Below are 25,707 nucleotides of genomic sequence, written 5' to 3'. Positions count from 1 at the left end.
TATCCGTACAGAGATCTACTATAGGACCTTCCGTATCTTATTTATATGGCTCGAAAGCGAGTCTTGCCCGGACAACCGTGAAGACAAAAGCACCAAGGTGGTGGTTTGTTGCAGCGCCAATGTACCTGAAGCCTGGGGATCCTCCACTTAATGGACTCCTCGAGTCCAAGGATTTAGAGTGACAGAAGAAAATGCCCGACACCCAATTCTGCAATGTCAGCCGTACGATTCAGCCGGTCCGACGATAAATGCGGCGGTCTGGGTTTCTGTGCCGCGCGACGAGCCTTTCTATTTTAGAAGCGAAATCGATCAAGCACTCACGCGAGAAAGGCGGATATTCAACGAGAGCCACTGGAATGCGGTTGCATCCGAATATAATAAGTATATCTGTCTGCAATCCATGCCCGGGACGTGGACTGTTTTGATGTTGACCCCTCCACCACTCCGTCGGCATTGGCGCTGTGAGGGCGCAAAAGTGATTCGACGTCAAACAGGGCAGGGATGTTGATTCGGCTGGGCTAAAGTCCCGCCATGCTGCCTAAAAGCCAAGGGATGGTGACCTCCAATAGAAGTGCATCAAACCGCTCCCTCGGAAATGAGTTCCATCACCAGCGACAAGGTGCACAGACTGATAGTCGACTGAGCCGCCAAATGATGGCGAAGGAAAATGGCACCAAAAATCAAGCCATCCATCCCCCTTGTAAATAACGAAACTCCCTGAACCGTCAGGTACCAAGGCACATTGCTGGTCTCCTGGGAAGATGTCGAAAGCTACATACATTATTGTGAAGCACTCAGTACCATTCGCTGCATAAAACAATAGTCGGCGCTCTGAATTAAATTGCCCCTGAACCGAAAGCCGAAAGGCGTGCAATTCCGTCGCCTGAACGCCTTGCCCAAGTTCCATACCGCCCTATCAACATTGTCATCACACAAAACGGCCCGGACTTCCGTCATACGACGACATCACCAGAATCCAGCGTGGATATAATTTTAATGTCTCCTCTTACTCGGTTCCGGACTGGGGCTGCGGCTCACACTCCGCTCATCTCTGCCTCTCAATTTCAGCCATTTCTTGGTCGATAGCTCCAGGTCTCTTTCCAACTCCGCACTCGGTTCTTTACGATGTATAAAATTACAAAAGCCTCCACGAACACATCCCTCGCCGCTGTTTAATCGACAGCAGGCTTCCCTGAAATCCGTCACAGGTGATAATTCGCAGTATATGGGCCGTGCTGCGTACCAGCGGGAGTTTAATGCATCGCATGCTTTTTGTGCAGAATCTTCATATTTGAACCGAGCGTAGACATTGCCGATCAGGTCTTAGAAGGAAACGGGGAGGGGTTAGTGTCGAGTGAATAGAAAGCCAAATTTTCAGAATACACGTACGGTCATTGTTATTATCACAGACAACCACCTCCTCTAGCTCGCCATATTTGCACATTTCGCACCAAAAGTCCTCGTAGAATGCGTCAAAGTGATTCTGTAGCTGGCTAGGGTTCATTTTGTTCTTGGGATCGAACGCTGGGTTCTGGTACATGTTCGGCAGGAGAATTGTTTGAGAATAGGATGGCTTCACATGCTTCCGCGAGCAGCGATCGCCATGGCGGCAAGCGCCAATTTTATAATAGAATGAGCAGTTGACCTATGATGCGCGTGAGCCAATCGCACTCGAAACAAGAGGGAGAGGGTGAAGTCACTGACCTTATCTTGCTCGGTACCGAAGATAGAGGCGAGATAGTTAGCCATTTTGCAGATGAACTGGGATCGTCGTTAATGGAAAACTCAAGTACTCTCAGGACCTTTTTACAGGTGAAAAACTAGCCCCCTGCTTGAGAGTAAATGAAGGATGAGCTGGTCGCATTTCATGAACGAGTTTCCATTCTTTCGAAGCTCCGGTGGCAACGAGTACCACGTGACACGAAACTGATGACTAACTAACTCACTGACTAATAAAAGATACAGCGGCGTGAGAAAAAACTAAACTAGAAAAAGTAATAATCACTTCCATCCATCGAGTCAATCACTATGAAAAGCCCACCAGCGAAAACTATCATCTTCGAAGCACGGAATGGCTGCAGCCTTGTCCCTTGCTCGTTGCGGGAAGAGGGTTGGGAGGCGCCAGTATTCCAGGGATGTGCCGTAGCGTTAAGATGCTGAAGTTCAGAAGTCTTCGTCATCGGAATCATCTTGTCGCCGACGGATTTTCCTCCACCATGCCTTGATCCGTTTGCGCACGGCAGCTCTCCAAGAAGGCTTTCGCAATCCGAGCTCTTTGAATCCCTCTTCCTTTAGAAGCTCGCCATACACGTTGATAATTAAGTCGCGTAGGTTCTTGGCCGCTCTGTCGACCGCGTCCCGAGTCGTGCCCACGAATTTGATGGTAATTGCGCCATCGTTGTCAATCTCCACTTCCTCTGTCTTTCAGTCAGCTGCGGATATTTTATTGAAGCTTTCTTGGATTTCTTACGGTGCACTTGCGCCAACTTGCCCATTGCTTCGACTAACGCGATTCGAGTCTGGACTTCGCTCAACATCACGGCTGGTGTCGTTCTTAGCTTGTCTTTCTTCTCGCTTATGAGTACACGACAGGTGATGCTTACCCGGCAACTCCTTTAGAGATATATCCTTCCAGAACCCTCCTTGGTGTACTGGATTAGATTGTTATTCGCTGTCCTCTCAGGCATTGCATGAGGGGGCCGTCAGTTAACTTACGCATATTCAACTGCAATTTCGCCGCGATAATAGTTGATAGCTTATCCTCGTACCACGTTATCATCAACTGACCGTCACCCTCTTTGAATGCCCACGGGTGTGCATATACACAGTTGCTTCCGTGGTACGCCGGAGAGAGAGCCCTAAAATCAACAACTCTTGTCATCTGATATGGCCCTGCAGCACGGTTTGCGTATCCAGTGATGATGCTAGGATTTTCGGACATGTCGGTTCCGAGGAAACCCCAATTGTAACGATGTCCGAAAAGGTTCGTTCTGAAAAAGGAGCCAGATGAATAGCCGGTGAGCACAGGCTCCATTGCGTCCATGTCGTGGGTGAATGTGCGTCCATTCCAGAATTCGTATAATTCACGTTGGATCGCGTACCAAATTCCAACACGGGCCAGGTATATATGCTCTCCTCGCTGTCCCCAAAGATAATACCAAGTGGCATACCGGACTGCGCAGAACGTTCCAAATGCGGGCTCTTGTTCATTGAAAATTAGCTGCCCATGAACAACCCGGCGGCTAACGACCTGGCCTGTCGTCTCATTGACCTTCACAGGAGCAATCCCGGTTCCACAAAAGACTCTGATTCTGGTTCCGTCTTCCATCAGGTCTTCCATGTGTTTCTTATACCATACCCACCCGTGGCCAGGAGGAGCTGCTTCGCATATACCTCCCTCTGGAGTGATTATAATTTTGCAGTCCGTGTCGGCTTCAAAAATCCTTTCTGTCTCGGTTAACTCAACTAGCGGAACTGGCAGTCCTTCTGGAAAATGCGCCAGATCAAGCGGATTTCCACGCTTGTCGATGACGGGAGCGCTCGTGTTGGGGATTGCCGCCACTAGTTCACCGTGGGGACCTTTCTGGATCGTTTCACCAAACGTGAAAAAGGGACGTTCATTAAGGAGGGCCGAGCGTCCGTTCGTTCTATATTCAGCCACGTCGTAATAGTCCGCCAGACTGCCGAGAATTCGGAGAGACGAAGCACTCGGTGGCACCATGGCACGGTAATTTTCCCTCCCTGCGGTGACAATGATATCACCGCAAGGGAGTGAAACCCTCTTAGTGGTATGAATTGGCACAGACATCGCCTTCCTGGGAGGTTAGCTAACGGCTTATATAGAGTATCTGGCCCCCCTGCGCTGCGGAGACTCACCTTGACTCTGTGATATTCTACGGTTGAAAGACTTGTTCTGGTTTGATGAAAGACCTGTTGATGGTGAACTCAGATCTCTTTGATTGATTAAAACAAAGATGGTTTCTTGAAAAGAATGAGAAGACGACTGGGAAGGAATCTCGCTCTTCCAGGTTCTTTGTGGAAAAGAAAATATGAAAGATAGATGGAAAAGATTGAATCTGGAGACGCGTGGGGGGATGTTTAGTTTCTGGATACCTGCATGTCCAGACTCTCCTGTTTACAGCAAGCTGTCCAACTCACATTTTCGCGTGCTTTACAGCGTTAAAGTGACGGAAAGGCATGTTGTTTTTCGCGGCATCTCCCTTCAAAGACAGCTAAACAGAGTTCACGTGAGTAGAGCTGGTCAGAGAGGAGAACATTCTCCAAGCAGAACATATATGCTAGGTTTGGATGTTCTGTTTCATGCCACTCTTGTGTTGCCTAACAGGGGATGCCATTGTATGGAGCCTTTTCATTGAAGGATGGTCCTCTGGAATATTTTAGGTACAGGAAGTACTTTCTTTTGCAGAATCTTGGTCTGGACTTTTTTCTGGATGGCTGTCATTCTTGTGGAAAAAGGGAGGGTGGGGGGGTGACTACTGGCCTTGAAATACCTGTGGTATCCATATCCAGAAGACACAGATCCAATAACGTGGTATCTGAAGGATTGATTCAAAGGTCTATATGGCCTGCACATTGGGAATTCAAAAGGACTGGTGACCAAAACCTGTCGCCCTTGCTGACCGGATGGAACAGTTCCCCGATTTACAAGCGCAACGCGAGACAATCTCATGTGTCTTAGCTAGTACTTAGGGCTGATTTCTTGCGTCTACTAATGTTTGGATGTCGGGTATGCTATAGACTACTGAGCAGTGCACCTCTTTTTCACCTTTTCCTATCGGCAAATTCATCCGGCGGGCTCTGTGCTGGCGCTGGGGACCCGCCGGTCAGCATCGACTTGCCAAAACGGGGAAAGCGTCAGGTGGTTCTGATCAGATAAGGAAAAAAAAAAAAAAAAAAAGGTCACGTGCCTTGTTAATCTCTTGACAGGCTCAAATTATGTAAGCAGCCGGTTTTCAGGGGTTTGAAGAAACGGTTGAAGAGCCGCCCAGAGAGTAGTTCTGGAGGACGACGCCGGTGGAAGCGAAGTAGTATTGTCGTGTACATACATAGATTTTGCACGCCATCCATATGTAGCTACTAATAGGCTATTAGCCGTGTCCAATGTGATCTGCTGGCGGCCACGCCGCGACTCCCAATTACTGCGGTTAGCTAGCGCCAACTGTCGGAGATATGGGGAACGATGGGCGGTGATTGGAAGCTAAATTGGAGTTCCCCGCACTCGGGTTCGGCGCAACCGGCCCAGTCGCTGAACACGCCGAACCCAGACGCTCGTTCCTTTAAAGAGCTTCCGACATTCCCTGTCCAGATCTCCTTCTCCTTTTCCTCTCCCATGCTCACGCACCTTGTAGGAAGTAGACATCAAGTGGCGGGCTTCCCATCACCAACCACCCAAAATGCTTCCTCCATTCGATTACTTCCAGCATCGCCGGGCCCGGTAAGTACTAGACCAGACAAACGATGCACGCGATCCCCCTGTCGCAAGCTAATATCGACCGTCGCACAAAGGGACTGGAAACAGAGACAGCGTGCACAGCGCTTTGCCAGCCTCCCCGCCGCCTACCATTCCGCATTTACGGCATTCGACAGATCGATCATCGACGAACCGATCGAAGATCTTGTTGAAGGTGTACAGAAAGGAGCCGTGTCGGCACGGGCTGTCCTGCAGACATACGGCAAAGTAGCTATCAAAGCTCAAGAACGGACAAACTGTGTAACAGAACTTCTCCTTCCCGAGGCCGAGAAATGGGCAGACCAAGAGATTAATCTGAAGGGCCCCTTGGCAGGAATTCCTGTCTCGTTGAAGGACTCTATCCATGTGAAGGGGTTCGATACTTCGGTTGGATATACGAAGAATACAGGCCAACCACTGGCCGAGGACGGAGGCTTGGTTAAGCTGCTTAAAGATGCCGGTATGGTTAGACTTGCTTGTTCAGCTTTGATGATCCGGACCCAAAAGATTTTGATTTGACTAAGAGTTACCGTTTTCTCTTCACAGGTGCCATTCCATATGCAAAGACCGCTCTGCCGATAACTTTGTTGTCCTTTGAGTCTACAAACCCTCTCTGGGGGGTGTGCCGTAACCCCCATGTGCCGGAGTACTCTCCTGGAGGCTCGAGCGGTGGTGAGGGCGCTATCATTGCCATGGGCGGTCGCATCGGCGTGGGCTCTGACGTTGCCGGTTCTGTTCGCGTACCGGCCGCGTGGAGCGGAGTCTACTCCCTTCGATGCAGCACTGGCCGCTGGCCCAAGGCTGGCGTGAACACTAGCATGGCGGGCCAGGAAGGTGTACCAAGCGTTTTCAGTCCAATGGCACGAACATTGAATGATTTGGCCTATTTTACACGCTCCGTCATTCATATGAAACCATGGAAGTACGATAACACTGTACATCCGATTAGCTGGAGAGACGAGGAGGAGGATGATGCTCGGACCAAAAAATTAAGGATTGGTGTGATGAAGTCTGACGGTAATATTGATCCGAATCTTTGTTTTGAATTTTCAGGACATAAGCTAATAGAGAACTGCACAGGAGTCGTCCCACCTACGCCTGCTATTGCTCGTGCAGTTGACACCACTCGCGCCGCCCTTGCTGCTGCCGGCCACACACTCGTCGACATCACACCGCCGGCAACGGCTACTCCACTAATCGGACTCAACCTCGCCTCTCTCCTTCTCAACTCCGATGGTTGCCAGACATTCAACTCCCACATGCGTACCGGCGAAACCTCCGATCCCGGTGCTGACAAGCTTACCAAATATGCCAACATGTTCCGACCGTTCCGCTACCTCTACTACCTCTATGTCCGCTACATCAAGCGCGACAAGGTCTGGGCCTATCTCCTCAAAGACTTTGGTCTCAAGACATCTACCGAGCTCTGGAAGCTCGTTGCACAACGTGAAGCCTTCCGCGCAACCTGGCACAACTGGTGGAACGCCAAAGAGCAAAGCTACGACTTCATCCTCTGCCCCGTCAACGCTACTCCCGCCCTTCCCCACGGTGCTATGCGTGACGGTTTCAGCTCTTGCGGCTACACCTTCTTATGGAACATGCTCGATTACTCTGCCGGTGTTATTCCGGTTGGTCACGTCGATAAAGTCAAGGATGCTCTCGTTACATCTGACGGCAAGCCAGCTAAGAAGAATTCGTATAAGCGTGTGCTTAAAGATCTTGGTGCTGACAGCACCGTGTCGAGAGGAGCTTGGAAATATTATGATTCCAATGCTATGCATGGACTGCCTACCGCTGTGCAGATCGTAGGAAGAAGATGGAACGAAGAGAGAGTCATAGGATACATGGAAGCGGTGGAGAAAGCGTTGGAAGACTACAAGGGTCCCACTGGCGAGGGAGGAAAGTATAAACTGCTTGAGGTTTGACGTCATTTGTATATCCGTGTAAGAGACGGCGGATATGCGCTTTGATTGAGCGGATCCTTGTCCGCCTGGATCTATATCTGTTATTTGTCTATATCCATTGAGCGCGATCAACTGAGTTTATCAATCAAGTATTTAGTATATACTTTTTAAGGTGGTCTAGCCAAATATCAAGGTACTGTACATGAAACTTTTCCAGCAGAATGCTCTAAAAATGTACAGCCATTCATGCTGCCTCACCTCGCCTCAGAGCGCCGTAAGAACCCTCTCGTCTCTCATTCAATGCATCGGGCAGTAATCTCTCGGTCTCACCAACATCGCAGGCGGCTGATCCAACTCCCATCCACCGCCTATTTCTCCACCAAACAAACCAAGCTAATACGCCGCCCGCAATGGCCCCAGCCCCTGTCAATCCAATATTCACCGGCACAGGATTCCCATGCAAAATTTTGATCGTTAGAATATCTAAAGGACTCTGTAAAAAGTTCCCCAAACCTGCAAGAAAAGTAATCAATCCATACACCTTTCCGAATGTTTGGAATCCAAATATTTTTGCGGCGTAGTCGGACACGACGGTGTAGAAGTACGGCCGGTAGAGAACGAAGAGGGATATGTTGGCGTACGCGGCGGTAAGGCTATCTGAGATGCATCCTAGAACACCGACGAGAGTTGCACCGGTCACAAGGAGAGTGAGGATGCCGGGTAGAGTGCTCTGATCTAGGATGATTCCTATGAAAGGAATAGCGATAAGGCCGCCAAGTGGTAGGAAGAAGTCAAAAAGGTGGTTCAGCTGCCTTGCTTGATTGGGTTGCGAGAGGAGGTATTCATATTGCGGATGGATAGTGGATATAAAGTAGTTTGTGCGCAGCATTTGAATGATAGTGAAGATGGTGATAAAGATGAACCAGGGAGAAAGGATTTGTTGAAGGGAGGAGGAGGTATGCATTACCCCCCAATTAGGGTCAGCTTTGAATGCAGGATTCGAGGTATACTCAGAGCCCGATTGGGAGTTTTGGTCGTCGATAAGAGCGTTGATTTGAGAAATTAAACGTTGGTATCGTGGGGACAAGTCCGCGTCGCGTTCCTGGGTATCTGCAGAGTGACCTCCATTTTCAGATTCGTCCTCTGCGAGGGTCTCTTCGGCATGTTGGAGTAATTCTCCCACAGTGCTATAAGATCGAGACGGCATCAATAGGACTTGGGAAGCAAGAATAAACGCCGGCACAATCAAATATATCAAGAACAAAGTTTTGATGGTAAAGAAACCATTCGCCTTCCCGTGTACCAGGCGGAATAGCAAAAATAAGGCGCTCGAACAATCAAATGCGCCCGTCAGCATGGACAAAATGAGGCCAGCGTGTTTTGGAAATGTATTCGATAGATGGAAAGAGGATATGAATACGAACGGGCCACCAATAGCGAAGAGAGCATAGCCCGTTAAACGCCCATCGTATGGAAAATGAGCGGGATTTGCAAATAGAAGTGCACCAAGAGCAATCAAGATACTTCCAATAGCACCAGGAACTCGAGGACCGCAGGAGTCTAATATGCCCCCGACGGGCAGCGCACAGATATTGGTCACAACTGCGGCGACTGTGAACATGAGATTCAAGCTAGAAAACGTCAGCCGCTCCCATCGAATCGATGAAACTAGCCCGGTGTTTAATGGCTGGGAGGGACACACCGAATCTCCTGTTCGGAACAGACCTCGACGCCCTGATCAAGCTCCTCTTTCGTGCAGCGATCCCGATAAACGCCCTCCATGATAAGAATCGGCTTGAGTGCAGCATAGCCAAATACAATGCCTGCTGCTAGCAGGCAGTATACTACAGCCGCGCATATCTGGGCTAGATGGTCTCCCGTTAGAAATGTACTGCAGATCACCCGGAGCCCGTCGGTATGTTCTCCGTACAAATACAAATCGTGAATGGACCCGTGCACCGCCCGGGCCGGTTGAAAAAGGAAAGTGGAAAGGTGGCCTGACCTATTCTTTTCCATTCGCTCACATTATAGGCGCCCAATATTTTCGTGTGCTTCAGTCTGCAGCATTTGGCGACCATAATCCACAGGACTCTGACCCTCTGCCTCGCCGACGTTCATGGTAGTTCGGGGAAAAGTACACCGGGCAGATCCTGATGCCTCCCGAGATGACGTAGTTGGTTACTAAGCGCCAAGCCACTAGTTAAGTTAATTAGTTAACATAGCATTGACGGGTCTTGGTTACTAATACGCGGCCAACATGTGCGCGTCTTGTTTTGCGGGAGGTTCTCTCTCGGGAATAATTGCACAGAATGCTCCTCAACTACAGAGTAATTAACATTGAAGGAACCTACAGATTATTCCGGAATCAAAATGCACTTGTTCTGTGGAGAATCTGGCTAGGGAAGGCCTGAAGACTCTGTTGCAGTGGTAAAAATCGCCTGTTACGACTACATAAAAGGTACTGGTTGAGCCTTGTCTCTTTGGAGAACTGGCACGCCCGGACAATTTATAGGGATGGGCCTGTTGATTCTCGCAATGGTGGAAGCATCTTGAGCTCTGCAAACTCTTCCAGCACCTTTTTCATGGATTCCACAGTGTCGACTGTCCCAAAGAAGCCAAGTTTGTGAGCCTTGTCCATACTACCCGACCCAGTGAGTTAGCAAGCTTCCCACAAATAGCTCCGGAGCATGGCGACGAAGATTTATACGGAAAATGTATGTGGATTACTGACTTGAATTGGAGTGCTGTCACTCCTAACATCATGCCGTCAGCGAAGCCGAAGATTCTCTCGCGATTCTTCTCGTTGCTGAAAGGATTTGATTCAAGATTGTGTTTCTTCATGAGATCTTTCCAAGCGGCTTGGACTTCTGGCCTGCTTGCCCATTCCGAAAAGGTATAGCGAAATCGATGCGTTGCACGTGGGCCGAATCTGGAACAGACAATTAGCCGTCGCGTTCACGTACTATTTTAAGTGCAACCGTAGCTATCAACAAAACCTCACCCTCTTGGCGGAGGCTCATATGGAGTCTGAACCACCTGGTACTCCGCATTCTCGTCTGGAAGTTCATATCTTACACCGTACCACTTCGCTAACCTGAGCCAAAATTTGCCGAACGTGAACTGGCTGTTATCACAAGCATTGAAAGCTTCATTTGCAGCTGCCGGGGTTAAGACCGCCCATTCTTCAAGATAACCATTCATCATGGCAGTGGACATATCTTGCACCGCTTGGAACGAATTAAGGTCACCTGGATAGACCATTGGCTTTCCCAGATAAGATTGCACGGCGCCGAACACTCCCAATGGGTATACCAAGTTCATTGCTGCGTCTTTGACTGCCCCTAGGATTGACGATGGCCTCACAACGTTCCATCCAGCACCAGTTTGTCTGCAATACTCGAACAACATGTCTTCCTGGGGATAGTAGAAATTCGATTCGAGTGTCACTCGAGGATCAGACTCATGCTGCGGGTTAATCGTTGGCCCCAAATGCACACCATAATTTTTTGCACCGGTCTGGAGCATAACTCTCTTTGGAATGATTCCTGAAAGCTTCAGCGCATCCAGAAAATTGCGCAAGAGGGAGACTTCAGAGGCACCATCAGCGACAGAGCATCATGCTTGAGAACAGAAAAGGTTCGAAGGCAGGAAAATACCATTGACTCTCGTCATTTCCTCTGCGTCAGACCACAGGCCCTGGCCCTCCTTCGGCTCAGCCTGTACATACGAAAAGAAGAAAACGTAGTCCCTGGCCAGACACGGGTTATCAAAATGGTGATCCATCTTTCTTCAGATTCTGCATATGAAGACCGTACGCTTTGACCCCATTATCTTTCATGGACTTGGCTAATTCTTCGGGAGAACTATTCAAGAAGTCCAGTGGAAGGTGCTTAAAGTTGGCCACCCATTTTCTCTGCACTGCCGGTGGTCTACGCGACATCGCGTAGATGTTGGTCCATCGTTCAGGAGACTCAGCCAAAACGCGCATCATATGATCGCCAGAGATGCCATTGGCGCCCGTGACGATGGCCGAGAGGCCCTTGAGTGGTTGAGGGAAGACCGGTAGGCCATGGTAGATGCCTTTCGTTTGCACGGTCAAGTATTGTGGTAGGGCAGACATGATAGGCTAGGATTCCACAATATCAAATTTGGACGTACGGAGTAGATTATCCGCTTTAAAAGTTGTATGTAGTTATATGATAATAGTATGTTTATGAACACCATCTGAGGATGCAAGGGAGTTTTCTGTCATTGCCTCCACGCTTAATTATATATATGCACAGCTAGCAACCAATTGCTTGTAACTCCCACCCCAGTCGGCTTGCCGGAGAGTTTGCGGGAAATTCCTCCTCGCGCTTGAAAACAATCTGCGCCCGAGCACAGATCTCGATTGAAGCTTCGAGCTAGTTAGTCGTCGAAGCGTCCTGATTGGCCCTTTTCCCTCGTCTCGTCAAAGTTTCTCTTCACTCATTGGTTGCATATTAACCTTGGACGATATTAATTATCTACTGGGCATGCGCCTATGTTGGCAGGTGTCGTAGCTCCACGAACAAAGGTTTCTAGACCGGATGGCCTCCTGGTTGTTTGCTGTCCAATTCTCACTTGCGTCGATTACAAGCGACAGGGCGAGCGGGGACTGCAAGACGCTTCTAGTTGTAAGTAACTACCCGGTCCCGCGGCAACCTCGGGCCAAGTATTAGCCAGCTGCTTGAACTTTCAACCCCTCCTCTCTCAGCCAGTTTTCTGGAACACTATTCACCTTGACGCACGCAAAGGTGAGGTGAGAGAAAGAGCTGCTGTAACCCGAGCCGCCCAGATGAGAAAGTTGCTGCATTTCCCCACCGCAAATCCCTGGTGGCACATTCCGCTGCATCAGGGATCAAAGAATCATGGGGTAGCAAACCAGAGCGAGGAGAAGTTGCCCAGTCCTTTTTTTTTTTTTTTTTTTACCTCGAGCTCTCGGTATAGGTGGAATGAGCACACTCTGATATCGAGACCTGGGTGGTCCAGCTGAGACTATACAAGAAGTAAAAGACGTAAAAAATATCATCAGCTCCTTTGAGGCATTTGTTAACTCCACGTTCATCCGCCCAGTTTCGGGTATTGGACAACATACCCACCTCATTGTAGTATCACATTCAGCGAAGGCACCATACCAGTTTTGGGCAGTAGACCGCAAAGGTGAATGCATTCAATTTGGAAAATGGGAAACCCGCGTGGATCACTCCTCTTTAGAGTAAAATAATGAGTTCCCGTCTCAGTATCGTGGACGGAAATAACCATCAGTTCTGATACATTAATACAAAGTATCAGGGAGCTATTGGCTGGGTGAACTGTCAATCACTCCCGATCGAGCATTGTGAGAGAGCATTGTGTTGTGGGATAATATTCGGTCTTAATAGCAATGCCGCCGCTCTGACTTGGGAAAACAAGAATCGTTGAGCGTAGGAAAAAGCGCTCACCACTGAAGCGCAATTTCTCGTTCATACGAGGCCGGATTGCTGGCCCATCCCATGGTGACTGCGGATGTATCTCTAGGCAGGCCGTGTCCAATGAGCATATTAGATGCGTTCACGAAGACCTCGGGAATAATGACAAACATGGCATGTCGCTTCGGGTCATTATGCAACTCTCCGATCCGAGTTGGAACGATTCATAAACAATGAATTCGAATTTGACTGCAAGACTGAGCGCACAGCGGTCCATTCCAAACTCCTATAGGTGGCATAAAAGGCATGAAGGACTACCCTCTTGTCGTCGAGTGTGACGGGTGTACGACGTCAAATCCGCTAGATCACGTTTCTGTTGCACCGCAATAAAATGGCTCCGTACGCAACCCAGGTCTTAACGGTTGTTAGTATAATAATTAAAAAGACCGAGGAGGCCGGCAAACCGTCCAGGGACTATGCTCTTTGTTTCGCGCGTAAAAGCTGCCCCTGTTTCCGGTTGTGAGAAGCCCTTAGTGACTGTGAGGTTTAAGAACTCGGCTGCAATGGGTAAGCAGAACGAAGATATGGAGGTGAGCTACTGTTTGTATCTCGCCAATGGGCCCTCTTCCTCCTGGACAGGACGTGAGCGGAGGAGGGTGGGAAAGAAGCCCAGACCTCAAATTAGAACCTTCTTTGCTTCTCGGACTAAAAATGATCCAGCCCGAAATGGCCAGCCGACCTAAATCCAACATCGGACAGTTGACACCAAATTCGGCTGAGCTGAAGAGCCGGAGGAGCGTGCTTCAGAGTTCTCTCAGAGATGAGCCTCTGTTGGGAAAATGATCCAACGTCTATTCGTGATTGTGGAAACGGTAACCGTCACAAAGCACGCAATCTTCTAGCCCGGCCCCTTGCTCCGCTACAGCTGATCCTGTTTCATAGATATGGGCCCATCATCAGTGCCCGCAAACATTCATTTGAAGGCTAAAGGCATGCATATTGTATAGATCCCTATGATGCGATGCCTGTACCCATCTATCGTAGCAGATATGAATGCAAGTTCCCTCGAGATTTGGCCGTTTTTATGGCGAGTGTGTTAGTACAAACCCTGACTCAGAATACCTTTGGAGTGAATTTCATTCCACTGTCGGATCTTGTTATCGTCTATCGATTACAATGGTGCTAAAAGACTTTCAAGCAACTTTCCAACTTCATCGCAGTGGAATCAAGAGGAGCAATTGTCAGTGCAATCGTCGACGCATACATCCATGTGCCAGCCAAAACACCGGAGGGGAGAAATGTATCTGAAGCATAGTGTACTACCAATACCGCCTTTACCAATAAAACTTTTTTCCACGCTGGATATAACACACAACATACTATTGTCATAAAAATGCCACAGGGAGAAAGAATAAAAGGGGCAAAGGGAAAGGGAGACAACATCCGCCAAAAGTCCGTCCATTTCTTGATCTGGCAGCAGTCACGACTAGCAAATTGTGTGACCAAACATTAAAAATGTTATATATATAAAATTCGATTCAAAACGCTCTGTCGCTCCAGTCGAGCCCGAATGAAAACAAGTCATCATCCCACACATTGCCCTGAAGAGCCAATGCGAGATTAAGATCCGCATCCGGAAGGAATCCCTGCGACCAGACATCCTGCTGCTGTCCTGTCCCCTCCATCGTTCCTGGTGCTGGTGTGAAGCCTGGATGCTGGCTATATGTTGGTTGGTATCCGGCAGTGATGGCAGGATGAGACGCCGAGATAGGCCCAAGTCCCATTTGTTGATTAATGTAGGGAGTCATAAGAACACCGGTGGGCCCGGACATTGGTGTATCGGAGGGAATTGTCTTGGTGGTCGGAGCTGTCTGATCAATAGGTGCGGAATGGGTGCTCGGATGAATGGTCACAGAGGGATTTCTGGCTTCACCTGGTGGTGAAATTTGTGGTGCTTGATGTTGGTTACTCTGCTCCTGCTTCGAAGTCACATCTTGCGGGTGGCCTGTGGCTACTTCGCTAAGAACATGCAAGGGTGTTGGGCCGCCATCCGCAGAAGCCTACGGGCAGAGTGATTAGATATATACCCTTGCATCAACGCAATGACGAGTACTTACTTTGCTATTTAGACCGGATAATTTCAACGAGTTAGAATTCGCGTCGTCAGAATCTCTCGGCTGAAGGAAAGGAGGCACGACCAAAGGCTGCCGTTTATCTTTACTCCGCATGTAGCAACTTTTTAACATGGCTATTATCAGAGCGAATTTAACTCCAAGACGTCCACCATCCGTGTCGCCACATGCTCGTAAATGCTGGATTAGCTTGTCAAGGAAATATTCAACTTTGAAATCTGCGGGATTGAAAATGTGGCTGAGCCGGCTCCCAGACGATATCACCAACGAAAACAGCTTAAGTAGTGCAATCGATCCATAAGTCATACGGACAAAGTAGATTGTTGGAAGGCACATCAGGTCTTGGTGCCCAATGGAGCAGAACAACTGAAGCGATTTGTGAATCGAAGTTAAACAAGTTGTCAATGCATCAACATGGGCCGCAGTACCCAGGTCGGCTGGACTGTCCTCGCCAATATCCGCGATGAATGGTGGTTTGAAGTCGTCGATGTTATGGTCGATGTGCATTCCGATCTCGTGCATATATATGTTTAATATGTGATCGTGATGTGCAAGTACAGCTATTTAGGCCGTCAATCTTGCTAACTCTATAGGAAACCCGGGCGTAAACTAAATCAGTCGGACTTACGAGTATATAGCTCCGATGGCACCTCTTTACGCCAGTCATCCAGCTGTCTCTCAAAACCCTTTAAGGCATATTGGATCTTTGGATCAGTGATATTCACATTGGTGGTAGGATCATCCATCGAAAACTGGAAGCCAACATCCTCCGTAATATGTGCTAGTTTAACCCACTGAATCACAGTCTGATCGGAAGGCAATGCATCGGGAGAGGTCTTGAGCATATCGATGCATTCGTCGTTGTAGGGTTGCCAGCGTACGAAAAGTGGTCTTCTCAAAGAGATAGAGGCACTGTACAAATTAGTAACTTCCTCGACGATTTTCAGGAGAAGCATAAAGCCAGGAGTGTAAGGGAAGCATACTTGACAGCCATGGAGTAGCATCCCAGCCATGCTCTTCTCGCTTCAAGAGACTTAGGGTCGACTATAAGTACTTGTTTCCCAAAGATCTCCTTCCACATCTCTGAAGCTTTGGAATTCGGTTTGGTTTTTCTGTTCATTCCAATATCCACGCCCATGACAGCGGCCGTATGAATAAATTGATAGAACTTGAGTTCCTCAAAGTGGTCCGGGGGGAGATACCAGAGTGTCGCCACGAGGAGAGCCTGGACAAGCTCGAGTGATTTCTCTCCCCGTACCAGAATTCGATCTGCAAATACACGGTGTGTTTCATTCTGTAATGGCAGCTGTAATTGAGGGCAAAATGTAGCGATTGATATGGAGAGAATTGAAAGAAAAAGAACCGGTTTCGTGCGGCGGACGTCAGACATCGTGGTGCCTGGGGGGAACACAACAAAAGGAGCAGATGGAGCCATATCGTTCACGTAACGCTCAAACGCCTTTGTCGAAGTTTCTATATCGACAACCCCTCGGTCAATAACATCCCTGTATTCATTTTCCACTCGAGGTTTGGCTTCAGGTTCAAAGGAAGAATACAACGGCGGCCAGTCTCCATCGCCACTCCCACGCATATGTGCATTGTGCGCACCCGTAGGTCCATCGTCCGATGGGCTGCGGTGTCGCGCCGGCAGTGGAGCAAAAATGCGGCTCACTGGCGGTTTCTTAAGCTCCCCGCTATGATGTCTCTTCGCGCCCGCAAACACTGAAGCTCCATTCGACTGTGGTCCCGATAACGAATTGTTACGAGACGGAAATTGTCCCAACCAGCGTGCACTGAGTCCCTCTTGTTCCAGCGTCTGGCGCAACGGCGGATCGGGCTGATCACCACTCGAATTCTGCGCTCTCGACGCGTGCAAGCTGGCAGTCAACGCATCGATCTTTTTTTCCAGTTCTGCAACGCGACTATCAGCCTTCCTTTGTCGTTTGCGTGTCGGCACCGTGACGATGCAGCGACGATTCGCCTTTGTACATCTCTTGCACGATCCATCTGGATGATTTGTATCGGGATCACACCGGACTTTCAGTTGTCGACAAGCCTCGCAGGCTCGGGGCCGTTTTAGGTCCGCTAACGAATCGGGCCCTCCAACATTTGATCCAGTCCCAGTAACCGTCCCAGGCGCAGCCCCTGGAACGGCTCGGTTATCACCGTGCCCTTGACCGGAGTAAGGTGAATGGGGAGAGTCGGAAGGAGAGTGGTGTGGAAGGGGTTGCGGGTCGGAATTCGCGGATGTGGAGGCAGTTTGTGCAGATGGATTGATGTGGCGGCCAACGTCCATCTAAAACAATGCCGGACAGCGGCACATGGAATCGATAAATATAACCGTAACACGGAGTATTACGCCGCAGTGGCTGGACTTGCAGTCGGCGACGCGGTGCAAACCTCTCGGTCCAACCTCGGAACACGGTGGTGTCGGTGCACCGATGACACGTTCAGCCGACGTTTTGCGGGAGCCTGGGCTGCAGCAAGCGTTGGGTTGGATCGCTGCGATCGCTAGTTAATAATTTTATCCTTGAAGGGAAATACTAAAAGAAACTTCAAGCGAATCTCTTCACAAAGCTCTGCTGGGAAAACTGTCTGAGAACCGAATAAGTCGCAGGGCGTCGGTGGGTGGATAGGCAGAAACAATTCTCGTTTTCAGCGCGCCGTAAGTTGGTTAACTAGCGAGGCATCTTACCAAGCGCGACCCTTAACCGGCAACAAAACGCCAGGACTGGGGATCTCGCTCTCGATTTCTTCATACTGGATAAGCACAGTTTGGGGTTCTGCTGCTTGATTACGATGTGAATTTACAGGAGAACAAAGACGGTTCGTCGGCAAGAGGCTGATCGAGACCGTGGTTAAAGCAGCAAATCTGGCGGGTCTGGAGATACCAAGCTCCTTAGCCGTCTCCATCCCTCAAAGCCAAGCAAAGAACCCCTAACTTGTACTCTTTAGCGAGCTGCTTTGTATTTGGAAAATGTTCGCAGCAAGAAAAGGGACTGTTTGCATAATTTTCTCATTGTGCGACTTAAGAATAACTATATATCCTGTATTGGAGGACCTATTCCCAAACGGCCACAAAATTCCTAGTATGTTCACCCGTTGCAAACGCCATTGAATCCCAAGGAGAACCGATCCATATTCAATGCGAACACCATTTAATCCAGCAGGTTGTTATGCAAGCATAGACTCTCCAACACCATCCAAAAGAAAGAAACAGTTCATTAGCCACCAGACTAAAAGCAAAAACTCCAAAAGAATTGCAGACAAAAAGGCCTTAAAAAAGCAAGGAGAATCGCCCAGGATGATGCAACCACATGCATGGTCTGGGATCTAAGCTAAAACTTTATGCACGGGACACTCCTCCTTGCGCTTAAACCATCCAACGATGCAAGACTTATGAAATTTGCAGAAACAAAGTAAGCGTGTTAGCTCCACACCAACTTCATACTCTTCCATGCAGATGGTGCATTCCTGCGACGTACCGTCCTGGCTGATGCAGTCCTTCTCCGTCGCTGTGAAATGCACCATCTGACCGCTACCAGGAGGGGGAGAGGAATGTCGATCTGATGTTGCTCCGTGACGATCACTATGACTACGGATACATCCGCGTATATGTGTTTCTCGTGCTTCTTCGTTTCCATCTCGTCCTTGAGGTGGAAGCATTCTATTGCAAATTGGGCAGAGATCAGCTTCGTCGATGCGCTGGGATGGCCGCTGTCTAGGGGGATGAGGAAGTGGTCGACTCGCATCTAATTGTGGATGACGGTGATGATCATGGTGAATCTGTGTGCGTTGAGATAGCGAATATGCGGGTGAATAATTGAGACATTGCTGATAATCCTGCAAATACGCTCAGTTAATTATCCAGTCATCCATAAGCGGACAAGACGTAGCTAGCAAGGGCTGGATCCTTACAAGAGCGCTAGCAGTGCGTGGAGAATAAGATGAAGTAGGAAACTGAACTTGGTCCTCCACATCCTGAGACTGCCTATAGGAAGGCGGAAATGCAGGACTAGTGGTTCCAAAGGCATAATCAACCGCGTCGTAGGATGGTAATCGCCTGCCTCCCATACCTGCTTCATTTGTATGATGTAGACCGGATGTTTCAGGATGGTACTATAATATATATTAGCAACGATAAAAAGGCCTAAAAGGAGGTGCCCACATACGGTCATACGAGCCCGGTGTCGTCGGAGTTCGCGGGCTGCTTCTGAATTAATAAAGGAAGCTGATCCAAGGGAAGCAGAAGGCCTATGGAAGGATGGCAAATGTTCATATATCTCTGAGCTTCGAAGAGAGGAAGATGAAAGAGAAATGTGAGGCCTATTGCCTGTAACGTTGGACGACCTTTGACGCCCAGTCGACTCCATGATACTGTACCGCCGAGGAGGTTCTGGATTTGGATCAGGGACACAAGGGTTGCAAAGGCGAACTTCCTCCCCTCCACCAAGAGCTTGGTTTGAAAATTGGTACTGCTGCTCATGCTGGCGAGAAGAAGATGAGGGTGGTTGGTTGACATCCTCCTCGTCATCATGAATGAGGCTGATAATTTCCGCCCTTGTTGAGATCGGTTGTGCAATTGTGGGTAGTGGTTTGCGCGATTCTGGTGGTCTTACAATGAATTGGCGAGGAATGGTGATCCTATGAGGTGAACAAGATGCGCAAACAACCCGCCCACATTTCCTGCAGTGATGCTTTCGATACCAAAAATTAAAAGCCGTCCGGCAAATTGGACAATGAGACACCTCTGAATCAGGCTGCCATCTTGGGAGAGTGTAGTCTGTAAAACTCCTCTCACGGTGTCTCAAAGAATTTAGCTGGCGAGCCATTGCTGATGAGTTTCGGGGTGAAGTACCACCATTATCAGATGCTGTCGTCGAAGTCCCAAAACTGCTTCTTGCCCTGGAAGCGTGTCTAGAAAGACCTGGTTGGGCACTCGAAGGGCCTCCAGGAATCGAGCTTCGCACTCTTTCTGGCTGACTACTATTATCCCCAGCACTCGCTAATCTTCGTTTTCGGTTTGTTCGCGGAGAGCTCCTAGAACTCGCATCACCTGATCCCTGACCGCCGGAAGACCGGTCTTGCAAGAACTCCGACCAAGTTTGACCATGGAGATCAGACGTCTGAGCATTTGCACTATGTCTGCGTTGGGCCGTCATAGGCTGAAGCTCAGGACTGTCGCCCGTCAAGTCTACCACGGGGAGGATCGCCCTCGCCAGAGGACCCCCCCTCTCTCTAGTGACGACTGGGGAACTCCGAGCCACACTAGTTGCCTGTAAATCACCACTAGGAAGGGCTCCGGAACTTGGCGGTTTCGTAGGAGGGGGCATGAGGTCGAGGAAGGGATAGGGGTTCGTCTCGGTGAACGGAAGACAGATATGGGTTCAATAGCCGAATATCTTCCGCAGGAGAAGAGATCAATCTCCGTCGTTTGGACGAAGGGAAGTCATTTGCTGCAGAGTAAGGATACTCCACGTTGACCCGCGAAGCTGGTGAAGCGTATTCTCCCGCTCCCAGCTCTGGATAACTAGTGCCGAGCGGCGGGGGAAGGCTTCTGGAGCGCGGCGAAAGATCGTCAGTACTCCGTAGGGTTAATCGGATGAAAAGAATCCTCGAAATCTCACAAAACTTGATCAAACGGTAAGCTTCCGCAACAGCTGCACGTGAAGATGGTTGTGTGCTCTGCCAGGCCCAAAAAAAAAAAAAGGCCACTAACGAGGTTCGAGGGACAAGCATCAAGCTGTTTCAGAAGAGAACGCACGAGGTACCGCCAACGTTGAAGTCCCCCAAGAAGCCGTCGAGGCGATTGAAAATTACTCTTTGCAACGCAGAGTTGCCAGTGGATTGCACCATCGTTGGGTGGAGAGTGAAGTATGCGAGAGGATCCGAACGGCACCAAAAAAAGTTGCCCTTCCCCTCGCCATCAGGCGGGAACCAACCGCAGGCCATTTCGTCCAACCGGATCAGCCTAACCTGGCCAACCACCCTTCACAACCAAACCCAAAGGCCGTGAAAGAACTTATGATACGTACATACAAAGAATGTATGGATGTTACATACCACTCCACCCCGTATATTCGAGGAAACCCCACCGTCACCTGTGCTCCCATAGCATTCGCGCTACCTACCGGCTGGCTATCGCCAGTGATATCAGCATGCTGAGTAAAAGATCCTGTCTCTGCTCTTTAAGCATTTATCAACTTAACCGGCTTCCAAGGAGGCCGGGAAAAAGGAATGTCAAAGGTATAAACAAGTGTTAGCTATGTAAGATATCTGCTATTAATGCTCTCTTTCAACCATTCTTCTCATACATGAAGAAATCATAACCATCGGGGCCATCGCTGGAAACAATATTTATACAAGGGAGGAAGTATGTCGTAAATATTAGGGAAAGGAGGAAAATGAAAACTAAGACAAGCAAGATATTCTGGAATCATAAGCCCGTTTGCCTTCTATGACGTTGAACAAGAGTTTAAGAGAAAAGATCAAAGGAGAAACCCGACCAATGGTAGGTCATCATACGAGGCCGCAAAAGGAAAACGCCTTCGAACAAGCCAACGCTTCGCCGATGTATGTACATTCTCCGGGAAAAAGCCCTTTAACGCCAGGTGTTCGAAAAGGCATCGTCAAGGATACCAAGAGCACCAGCAGCGTGAAGCCATCGAAACTGGTACTCAACGAGGAAAGCGTTCAAGGGTCTTTGACAATCTCCGCCGTGCTTTCAGAAAACGGCGGGCTAGACGAGTCCGTATTGTGAATATGATCGCTTGCCCGATGCTGCTGGACGTATCCCAAACTGGAGGGCCGATCTGCCCATTTGGTCGAGCCGTATCGCCCAGGGCTTGACCTCATTCTTCGGTGGGCCGGACGAGGAGTAGTCGGATCTTCATCCAAAGCGTTGTTGATACTCGATCCTGCAGAGTTCGAGGAGATCTGGTCACTACGAGTCGACGATGATTTGGAAGAGAATGGCAACCGACTGGTCTGTTGGGCGTGGCTGAGCTGAAGATGCTTTGGTCTCGCTTCGGCAGACTCTTGATCGATAGATAGACGTGAGGTAGAAGCGGTTTTCCGTGCACCTTCGGACCCGCTTGTCATATCCACAGACGAATGCCGTTTTGAGCTTTTTCTTGGAATTGTTGGTGGCCGTATTCGCAGACCCTGAACTTCCGTGGGCTGCTTTGTGGACTCAACACGACTAAGCAGCTCAATGTTGTCGGTAGTGGTTATCGGTGGTAACGAAGGAGGTTCTGCAGGAGCTTTCCCACTATTGGGCGTAGGGTTCTTTGTGTTTCTTTTGGCACTGTCCACGGGTGATTCTGTGGTTCGTACCGCATCCTTGGAAGGCTCGGGTTCATCCCGATAAGGCTCAGGAAACACGTCAGGTTCTTCCGAAAGCATCAATCCAGGTGGAGGCGCGCGTGCACTGCGCACAACCTCAAACCCTCTTCCTTTCTCTTTAGTTTTCCCTCTAAATAGATTCCGCAACCATCCAGTGGCCGAAGAAACCGGGCCTGTGGGATCGGCCGGGCCAGTCTTGAGCTTTCGAGTTGGGGCACTGGAGAGTGCCGGGCCGCGAACACGGTAATAAAAATCAGCTTCACGAACGGCATAATCAGTTCGTGGTTGAGCAGGGTCGTCGTCTCCGTCAGGATCATCTTTCGCAACTCCAAGATAGGCTGGCGCCGGTGTTCCTCGTCCAGACCCTGACGGGCCGTCCACCGTTTGAATCTCGTCTCCACTAATTGTGTTGCTGGAGTCTCTTTTATTCCAGTCACCCCAAGAGCTATGTCGCCGGCTAGTTGGCGACATCCCATCAAGGGTAGCGCGACGTTGCCTTGGAGGCCTGTAGAAGTGATCGACCGTCTCAGCGTGTTTCAGTTTGACAAGGCCGCCACGTGGTGACGCGGCTCCGCCTGGATGTCGACCAGGGCCCGAAAAGGCGCTGACAGTTCCTGGAGTTGTCGGAGTGTAGGTCATGCTTCCATCTCCACGACTTTGACCCACACCGTACACACTGCTGACCTCAAATCCAGTGCTCATCCTGCTTCCCGCCCCAGATCGACCCAAAAATATCGCGGAGCTCCCCGAAAAGCTTCGTGGTCGCTCCCCATCCAATTGTGTTGAAGGCCTTTCCATTTCACTGCCTAACATTGCCGCTTCAGAATTGATGCTATACCGGGGGATGTGACGGCGCCTGGACGTTCGACGCGAGAGCTGGCGCATACCAAACACCTTCTCAGTGGTTAGCACGTCCTCCAAAATATGACCAAACATGAAGGGGTTATTGCATACCTTAGAAAGTCCGCCTCTAGCAGCTCCTCCTTCAACACCGTCTTCCCCACCTGCTCCAAGTAATCGTGCGATGACTTCGATGAGCGTCTGAATCGCATTGAGAAAAAAACCGAAAACCAGAACAACGCCGTGTATTACGAGAATAACGTAACCAATCCAACCACGGGTGCTGTTCGAAACACCCAAAGACGGAACAAAAGCGACATTCAGAAGAATAGTTATGCATTTGATGACGGCCAGAACAGTGTAATAAGCATTCATCGAGGTTGGGTATTCGAAAGGCCGAAATGCAGCAACGGTAAGGACAAGGATGATCTCGCAAATCGCTAGTAGCACTATCTGGGCTATGCCAGATGGTTGAACTGCCCCTACCGCGATGCCCCTGATGAATGTAAGAAGAACGGAGATCCATGCAAAGGGGGCCGCACTGTCCGAAAACGTGTTGTACAAAGGGCCATAAAGGAGGACTGTGGGAAGATCGTCGAACAAATAGGACCGTGGGCGCGTCTTAGCGATGAGAACCAGGAACCAACCAGCAAATAGAATCAAGAAAACAAGCAGAACGGCAGCTAGTGCAACAGTAGACACTGGTGATGAGCTAGCAATCACGAACTGAAACATAGAAAGGGACACAATCGGCAATAAAAAGTAAATGAAAACGATTCGAATAACGTTTCCGAGGGTGAAAGGTAAGTTTTTCGCCCGGAGATCTTCTTCCGGGACATTAGCTATCTTCCGGTGTAGCCATTGGAACGAGAAAGCGAGTTGTGTAACCAGGGTGATAATAGCGAGCACTGAAAGCAGCCAGACCACCATGCCTAGCCATACATCCTTGTTTGCTGACATACCGATATATTGTCTCATCCGGTCAAGTCCGTAGGTGCCATTGACGCTGTAAACTCCATCTTGGAGTGGCTGCGTCCCGTTTCCGTGGCTGGCCAAACTCTCGTTGAACATGAGGACAGACCATCCGACGTGACTCACGACGGGCTGGAAAAATCCAGGATAATTAAGTGTCAACGAGCCAGACAAAATGACGAATTGGATGTATTGTAAACAATCACCGAAACCCGGAGTGACAAGACGTAGGAGGTCTTCGTCGCGTCCATAATTGCTAGTCCACCGGAATATATCCGTTGTACCCCACGGACTGTATATAGCGGCGGATATCGTAGCGACACCAACTAATATCAAAATAACTAGTGGAACGTATGTGAGGGCGTCTTTGATCGGGGACCCCAAATCAGGAGTAACATCAGCCGTTACGCAGGCGAGAGGGGTTTTGGCTTCGTCGCCGGAGACAACGTCGAAGTTCGGCACGATAGAAGCGAATGAGTACGTCGAGAAAAGGTTGTGAGAGAATGAGAAAGCTCGTAGCTGCGGGAGGTCATTTCTATAGTTGAAAAAAAGGTTAACCTTTACACCCAGCGCCCTAGCGAACCGGGAGGGGGGAGACATACGGATCTGCATTGAAAACAGGTCCCAGGGGGCATTCTCCTTGCACGACAGAATCGCAGAACGGACGCGGGTCTGCTCTGTAAGGTGTGAAACTTAGCACATCGAGATGGGAGAACAGGGTGGTGTATTTCAACGTTGACTGGTCGACGTTTACGATCTTGCCGAGAGTGACATTGGGATCAGACCATCCAGGATCATCTGGCTCCGGATATGCACCCCCCGTCGCAAGGCCCGTCACATTGCCGTATACGGTAACTGTCAGGTTCTTTTCTACCGACGACGAATTAAGGCTGGCGGTGACGAAAAGGGGGACGAATTGTAGCTTTGCAGGCTTCGACTTGACTATCGAATTCGGGAGGCAATTATCAAAGGGAACGAACACAGCGTCCACGGGTACAAGTGCCAGGAGGAAGAAGAGCACCTGGAAGACGGTGAGGGGCACCCGGTGGTGAGCGAGCAGCGATGTTTGTCGAGCCATCCGGTGTCGAGTCAACTGGGGTTCTGGTGCGAGATAGGTCGGTGCAAAGCATTGCCGGCGAGCCTCGAGAGAACAGTCGTGTGAGATTCCGTCAAGTCCATCGATCGGCAAGTCGGGCAGCCCAGGGTCAACACCGTTCATCACTTCAACCGGCAGACTGATGAGACGGCCTCCAAAAGGAGGACGGTCTCCTCCTCGCAGTTCGAAGCCACAATTCCCCCTTTCTAACGTCGAGACAATCGTCCTTGTTTTTTCCTCACTCCACCAAGAGACATGAAAACCAAAAATATCTCATGAGTCGTTCAGGTGGGCCGCAAGTTTTGGGGGGGCTTTTTGCCGGGAAGGACAGGGGAGCTTTTGGTTGTTATGATAAACAATCTGCCAAGGGCATCCGCGAAATGCTTGTCGGGTCGGATCTTCGCTAGACGAAAGCAACGCGGAAACCAAGCCAGGGGGAGGGATTCAAAGGGCTTTTTTTCCAAGCTTTGATTGCAAGGAATTCTGCCTGTCAGAAGGAAGGATAAAATAAAAATGGAAA

At 49.6% G+C, this 25,707-nt stretch overlaps 9 protein-coding genes across 9 annotated transcripts; 2 read left to right on the top strand and 7 right to left on the bottom strand.

The window, feature by feature from the left end:
- Positions 1 to 3: 3 nt before the first annotated feature.
- Positions 4 to 1,839, bottom strand: CIMG_04462 (splicing factor U2AF 35 kDa subunit). Its single transcript, XM_001245020.2, has 3 exons — positions 1,705 to 1,839; positions 1,390 to 1,645; positions 4 to 1,322 (listed from the first exon to the last, which is right to left on the bottom strand). Exons 1-3 carry the CDS (start codon positions 1,747 to 1,749, stop codon positions 994 to 996), a joined length of 630 nt encoding a protein of 209 aa, XP_001245021.1. The 5' UTR covers positions 1,750 to 1,839; the 3' UTR covers positions 4 to 993.
- A 324-nt stretch (positions 1,840 to 2,163) lies between these two features.
- Positions 2,164 to 3,808, bottom strand: CIMG_04461 (uncharacterized protein; the record flags this gene model as incomplete). Its single annotated transcript, XM_001245019.2, has 4 exons — positions 2,164 to 2,417; positions 2,471 to 2,542; positions 2,604 to 2,651; positions 2,716 to 3,808. 4 exons carry the CDS (start codon positions 3,806 to 3,808, stop codon positions 2,164 to 2,166), a joined length of 1,467 nt encoding a protein of 488 aa, XP_001245020.2.
- Positions 3,809 to 5,378: 1,570 nt separating this feature from the next.
- Positions 5,379 to 8,378, top strand: CIMG_04460 (acetamidase). The gene is made up of 4 exons (XM_001245018.2): positions 5,379 to 5,455; positions 5,527 to 5,930; positions 6,017 to 6,487; positions 6,551 to 8,378. The coding sequence occupies exons 1-4, from the start codon at positions 5,415 to 5,417 to the stop codon at positions 7,393 to 7,395; spliced, it is 1,761 nt and encodes a 586-aa protein (XP_001245019.2). The 5' UTR covers positions 5,379 to 5,414; the 3' UTR covers positions 7,396 to 8,378.
- CIMG_04459 (MFS transporter Fmp42) lies at positions 7,619 to 9,478 on the bottom strand (the record flags this gene model as incomplete). The annotated part of the gene is made up of 3 exons (XM_001245017.2): positions 9,377 to 9,478; positions 9,077 to 9,239; positions 7,619 to 9,005 (listed from the first exon to the last, which is right to left on the bottom strand). The coding sequence occupies exons 1-3, from the start codon at positions 9,450 to 9,452 to the stop codon at positions 7,619 to 7,621; spliced, it is 1,626 nt and encodes a 541-aa protein (XP_001245018.1). The 5' UTR covers positions 9,453 to 9,478.
- Positions 9,479 to 9,880: 402 nt separating this feature from the next.
- Positions 9,881 to 11,589, bottom strand: CIMG_04458 (uncharacterized protein; the record flags this gene model as incomplete). Its single annotated transcript, XM_001245016.2, has 5 exons — positions 11,190 to 11,589; positions 11,031 to 11,122; positions 10,376 to 10,961; positions 10,106 to 10,303; positions 9,881 to 10,013 (listed from the first exon to the last, which is right to left on the bottom strand). The coding sequence occupies exons 1-5, from the start codon at positions 11,492 to 11,494 to the stop codon at positions 9,881 to 9,883; spliced, it is 1,314 nt and encodes a 437-aa protein (XP_001245017.1). The 5' UTR covers positions 11,495 to 11,589.
- A 1,690-nt stretch (positions 11,590 to 13,279) lies between these two features.
- Positions 13,280 to 13,646, top strand: CIMG_11324 (uncharacterized protein; the record flags this gene model as incomplete). The annotated part of the gene is made up of 2 exons (XM_012358411.1): positions 13,280 to 13,393; positions 13,443 to 13,646. 2 exons carry the CDS (start codon positions 13,280 to 13,282, stop codon positions 13,644 to 13,646), a joined length of 318 nt encoding a protein of 105 aa, XP_012213834.1.
- Positions 13,647 to 13,887: 241 nt separating this feature from the next.
- CIMG_04457 (C6 transcription factor) lies at positions 13,888 to 17,724 on the bottom strand. Its single transcript, XM_001245015.2, has 4 exons — positions 15,919 to 17,724; positions 15,564 to 15,847; positions 14,921 to 15,495; positions 13,888 to 14,863 (listed from the first exon to the last, which is right to left on the bottom strand). Exons 1-4 carry the CDS (start codon positions 17,229 to 17,231, stop codon positions 14,342 to 14,344), a joined length of 2,694 nt encoding a protein of 897 aa, XP_001245016.1. The 5' UTR covers positions 17,232 to 17,724; the 3' UTR covers positions 13,888 to 14,341.
- A 208-nt stretch (positions 17,725 to 17,932) lies between these two features.
- CIMG_11323 (FYVE zinc finger protein) lies at positions 17,933 to 20,768 on the bottom strand. Its single transcript, XM_012358410.1, has 4 exons — positions 20,655 to 20,768; positions 19,108 to 20,566; positions 18,854 to 19,054; positions 17,933 to 18,778 (listed from the first exon to the last, which is right to left on the bottom strand). Exons 2-4 carry the CDS (start codon positions 20,266 to 20,268, stop codon positions 18,269 to 18,271), a joined length of 1,872 nt encoding a protein of 623 aa, XP_012213833.1. The 5' UTR covers positions 20,269 to 20,566; positions 20,655 to 20,768; the 3' UTR covers positions 17,933 to 18,268.
- A 405-nt stretch (positions 20,769 to 21,173) lies between these two features.
- CIMG_04454 (uncharacterized protein) lies at positions 21,174 to 25,691 on the bottom strand. The gene is made up of 3 exons (XM_001245012.2): positions 24,694 to 25,691; positions 23,234 to 24,626; positions 21,174 to 23,173 (listed from the first exon to the last, which is right to left on the bottom strand). Exons 1-3 carry the CDS (start codon positions 25,308 to 25,310, stop codon positions 21,629 to 21,631), a joined length of 3,555 nt encoding a protein of 1,184 aa, XP_001245013.1. The 5' UTR covers positions 25,311 to 25,691; the 3' UTR covers positions 21,174 to 21,628.
- Between the last annotated feature and the right edge of the window lie 16 nt (positions 25,692 to 25,707).

Source organism: Coccidioides immitis, assembly GCF_000149335.2.
Source record: "Coccidioides immitis RS genomic scaffold supercont3.4, whole genome shotgun sequence".
Classification (NCBI taxonomy): Eukaryota; Fungi; Ascomycota; class Eurotiomycetes; order Onygenales; family Onygenaceae; genus Coccidioides; species Coccidioides immitis.
This window is presented reverse-complemented; position numbering and strand designations above follow the sequence as displayed.

Coding starts and splice junctions, on each gene's coding strand:
- CIMG_04462 (XM_001245020.2), bottom strand. CDS start 1,749: ATGGCTAACTATCTCGCCTCTATCTTCGGTACCGAGCAAGATAAG. Junction 1,646..1,704: donor TCGGTACCGAGCAAGATAAG/GTCAGTGACTTC, acceptor CGCGCATCATAG/GTCAACTGCTCATTCTATTA. Junction 1,323..1,389: donor CTGTGATAATAACAATGACC/GTACGTGTATTC, acceptor TTTCCTTCTAAG/ACCTGATCGGCAATGTCTAC.
- CIMG_04460 (XM_001245018.2), top strand. CDS start 5,415: ATGCTTCCTCCATTCGATTACTTCCAGCATCGCCGGGCCCG. Junction 5,931..6,016: donor TAAGCTGCTTAAAGATGCCG/GTATGGTTAGAC, acceptor TTCTCTTCACAG/GTGCCATTCCATATGCAAAG. Junction 6,488..6,550: donor TGGTGTGATGAAGTCTGACG/GTAATATTGATC, acceptor AGAACTGCACAG/GAGTCGTCCCACCTACGCCT.
- CIMG_04457 (XM_001245015.2), bottom strand. CDS start 17,231: ATGGACGTTGGCCGCCACATCAATCCATCTGCACAAACTGCCTCCACA. Junction 15,848..15,918: donor TGCTACTCCATGGCTGTCAA/GTATGCTTCCCT, acceptor TAATTTGTACAG/TGCCTCTATCTCTTTGAGAA. Junction 15,496..15,563: donor GCCATCGGAGCTATATACTC/GTAAGTCCGACT, acceptor CGGCCTAAATAG/CTGTACTTGCACATCACGAT.
- CIMG_11323 (XM_012358410.1), bottom strand. CDS start 20,268: ATGCCCCCTCCTACGAAACCGCCAAGTTCCGGAGCCCTTCCTAGTGGT. Junction 19,055..19,107: donor GACACCGGGCTCGTATGACC/GTATGTGGGCAC, acceptor TATATATTATAG/TACCATCCTGAAACATCCGG. Junction 18,779..18,853: donor CACGCACTGCTAGCGCTCTT/GTAAGGATCCAG, acceptor GCGTATTTGCAG/GATTATCAGCAATGTCTCAA.
- CIMG_04454 (XM_001245012.2), bottom strand. CDS start 25,310: ATGAACGGTGTTGACCCTGGGCTGCCCGACTTGCCGATCGATGGACTT. Junction 24,627..24,693: donor CCTGTTTTCAATGCAGATCC/GTATGTCTCCCC, acceptor TTTCAACTATAG/AAATGACCTCCCGCAGCTAC. Junction 23,174..23,233: donor CTAGAGGCGGACTTTCTAAG/GTATGCAATAAC, acceptor ACCACTGAGAAG/GTGTTTGGTATGCGCCAGCT.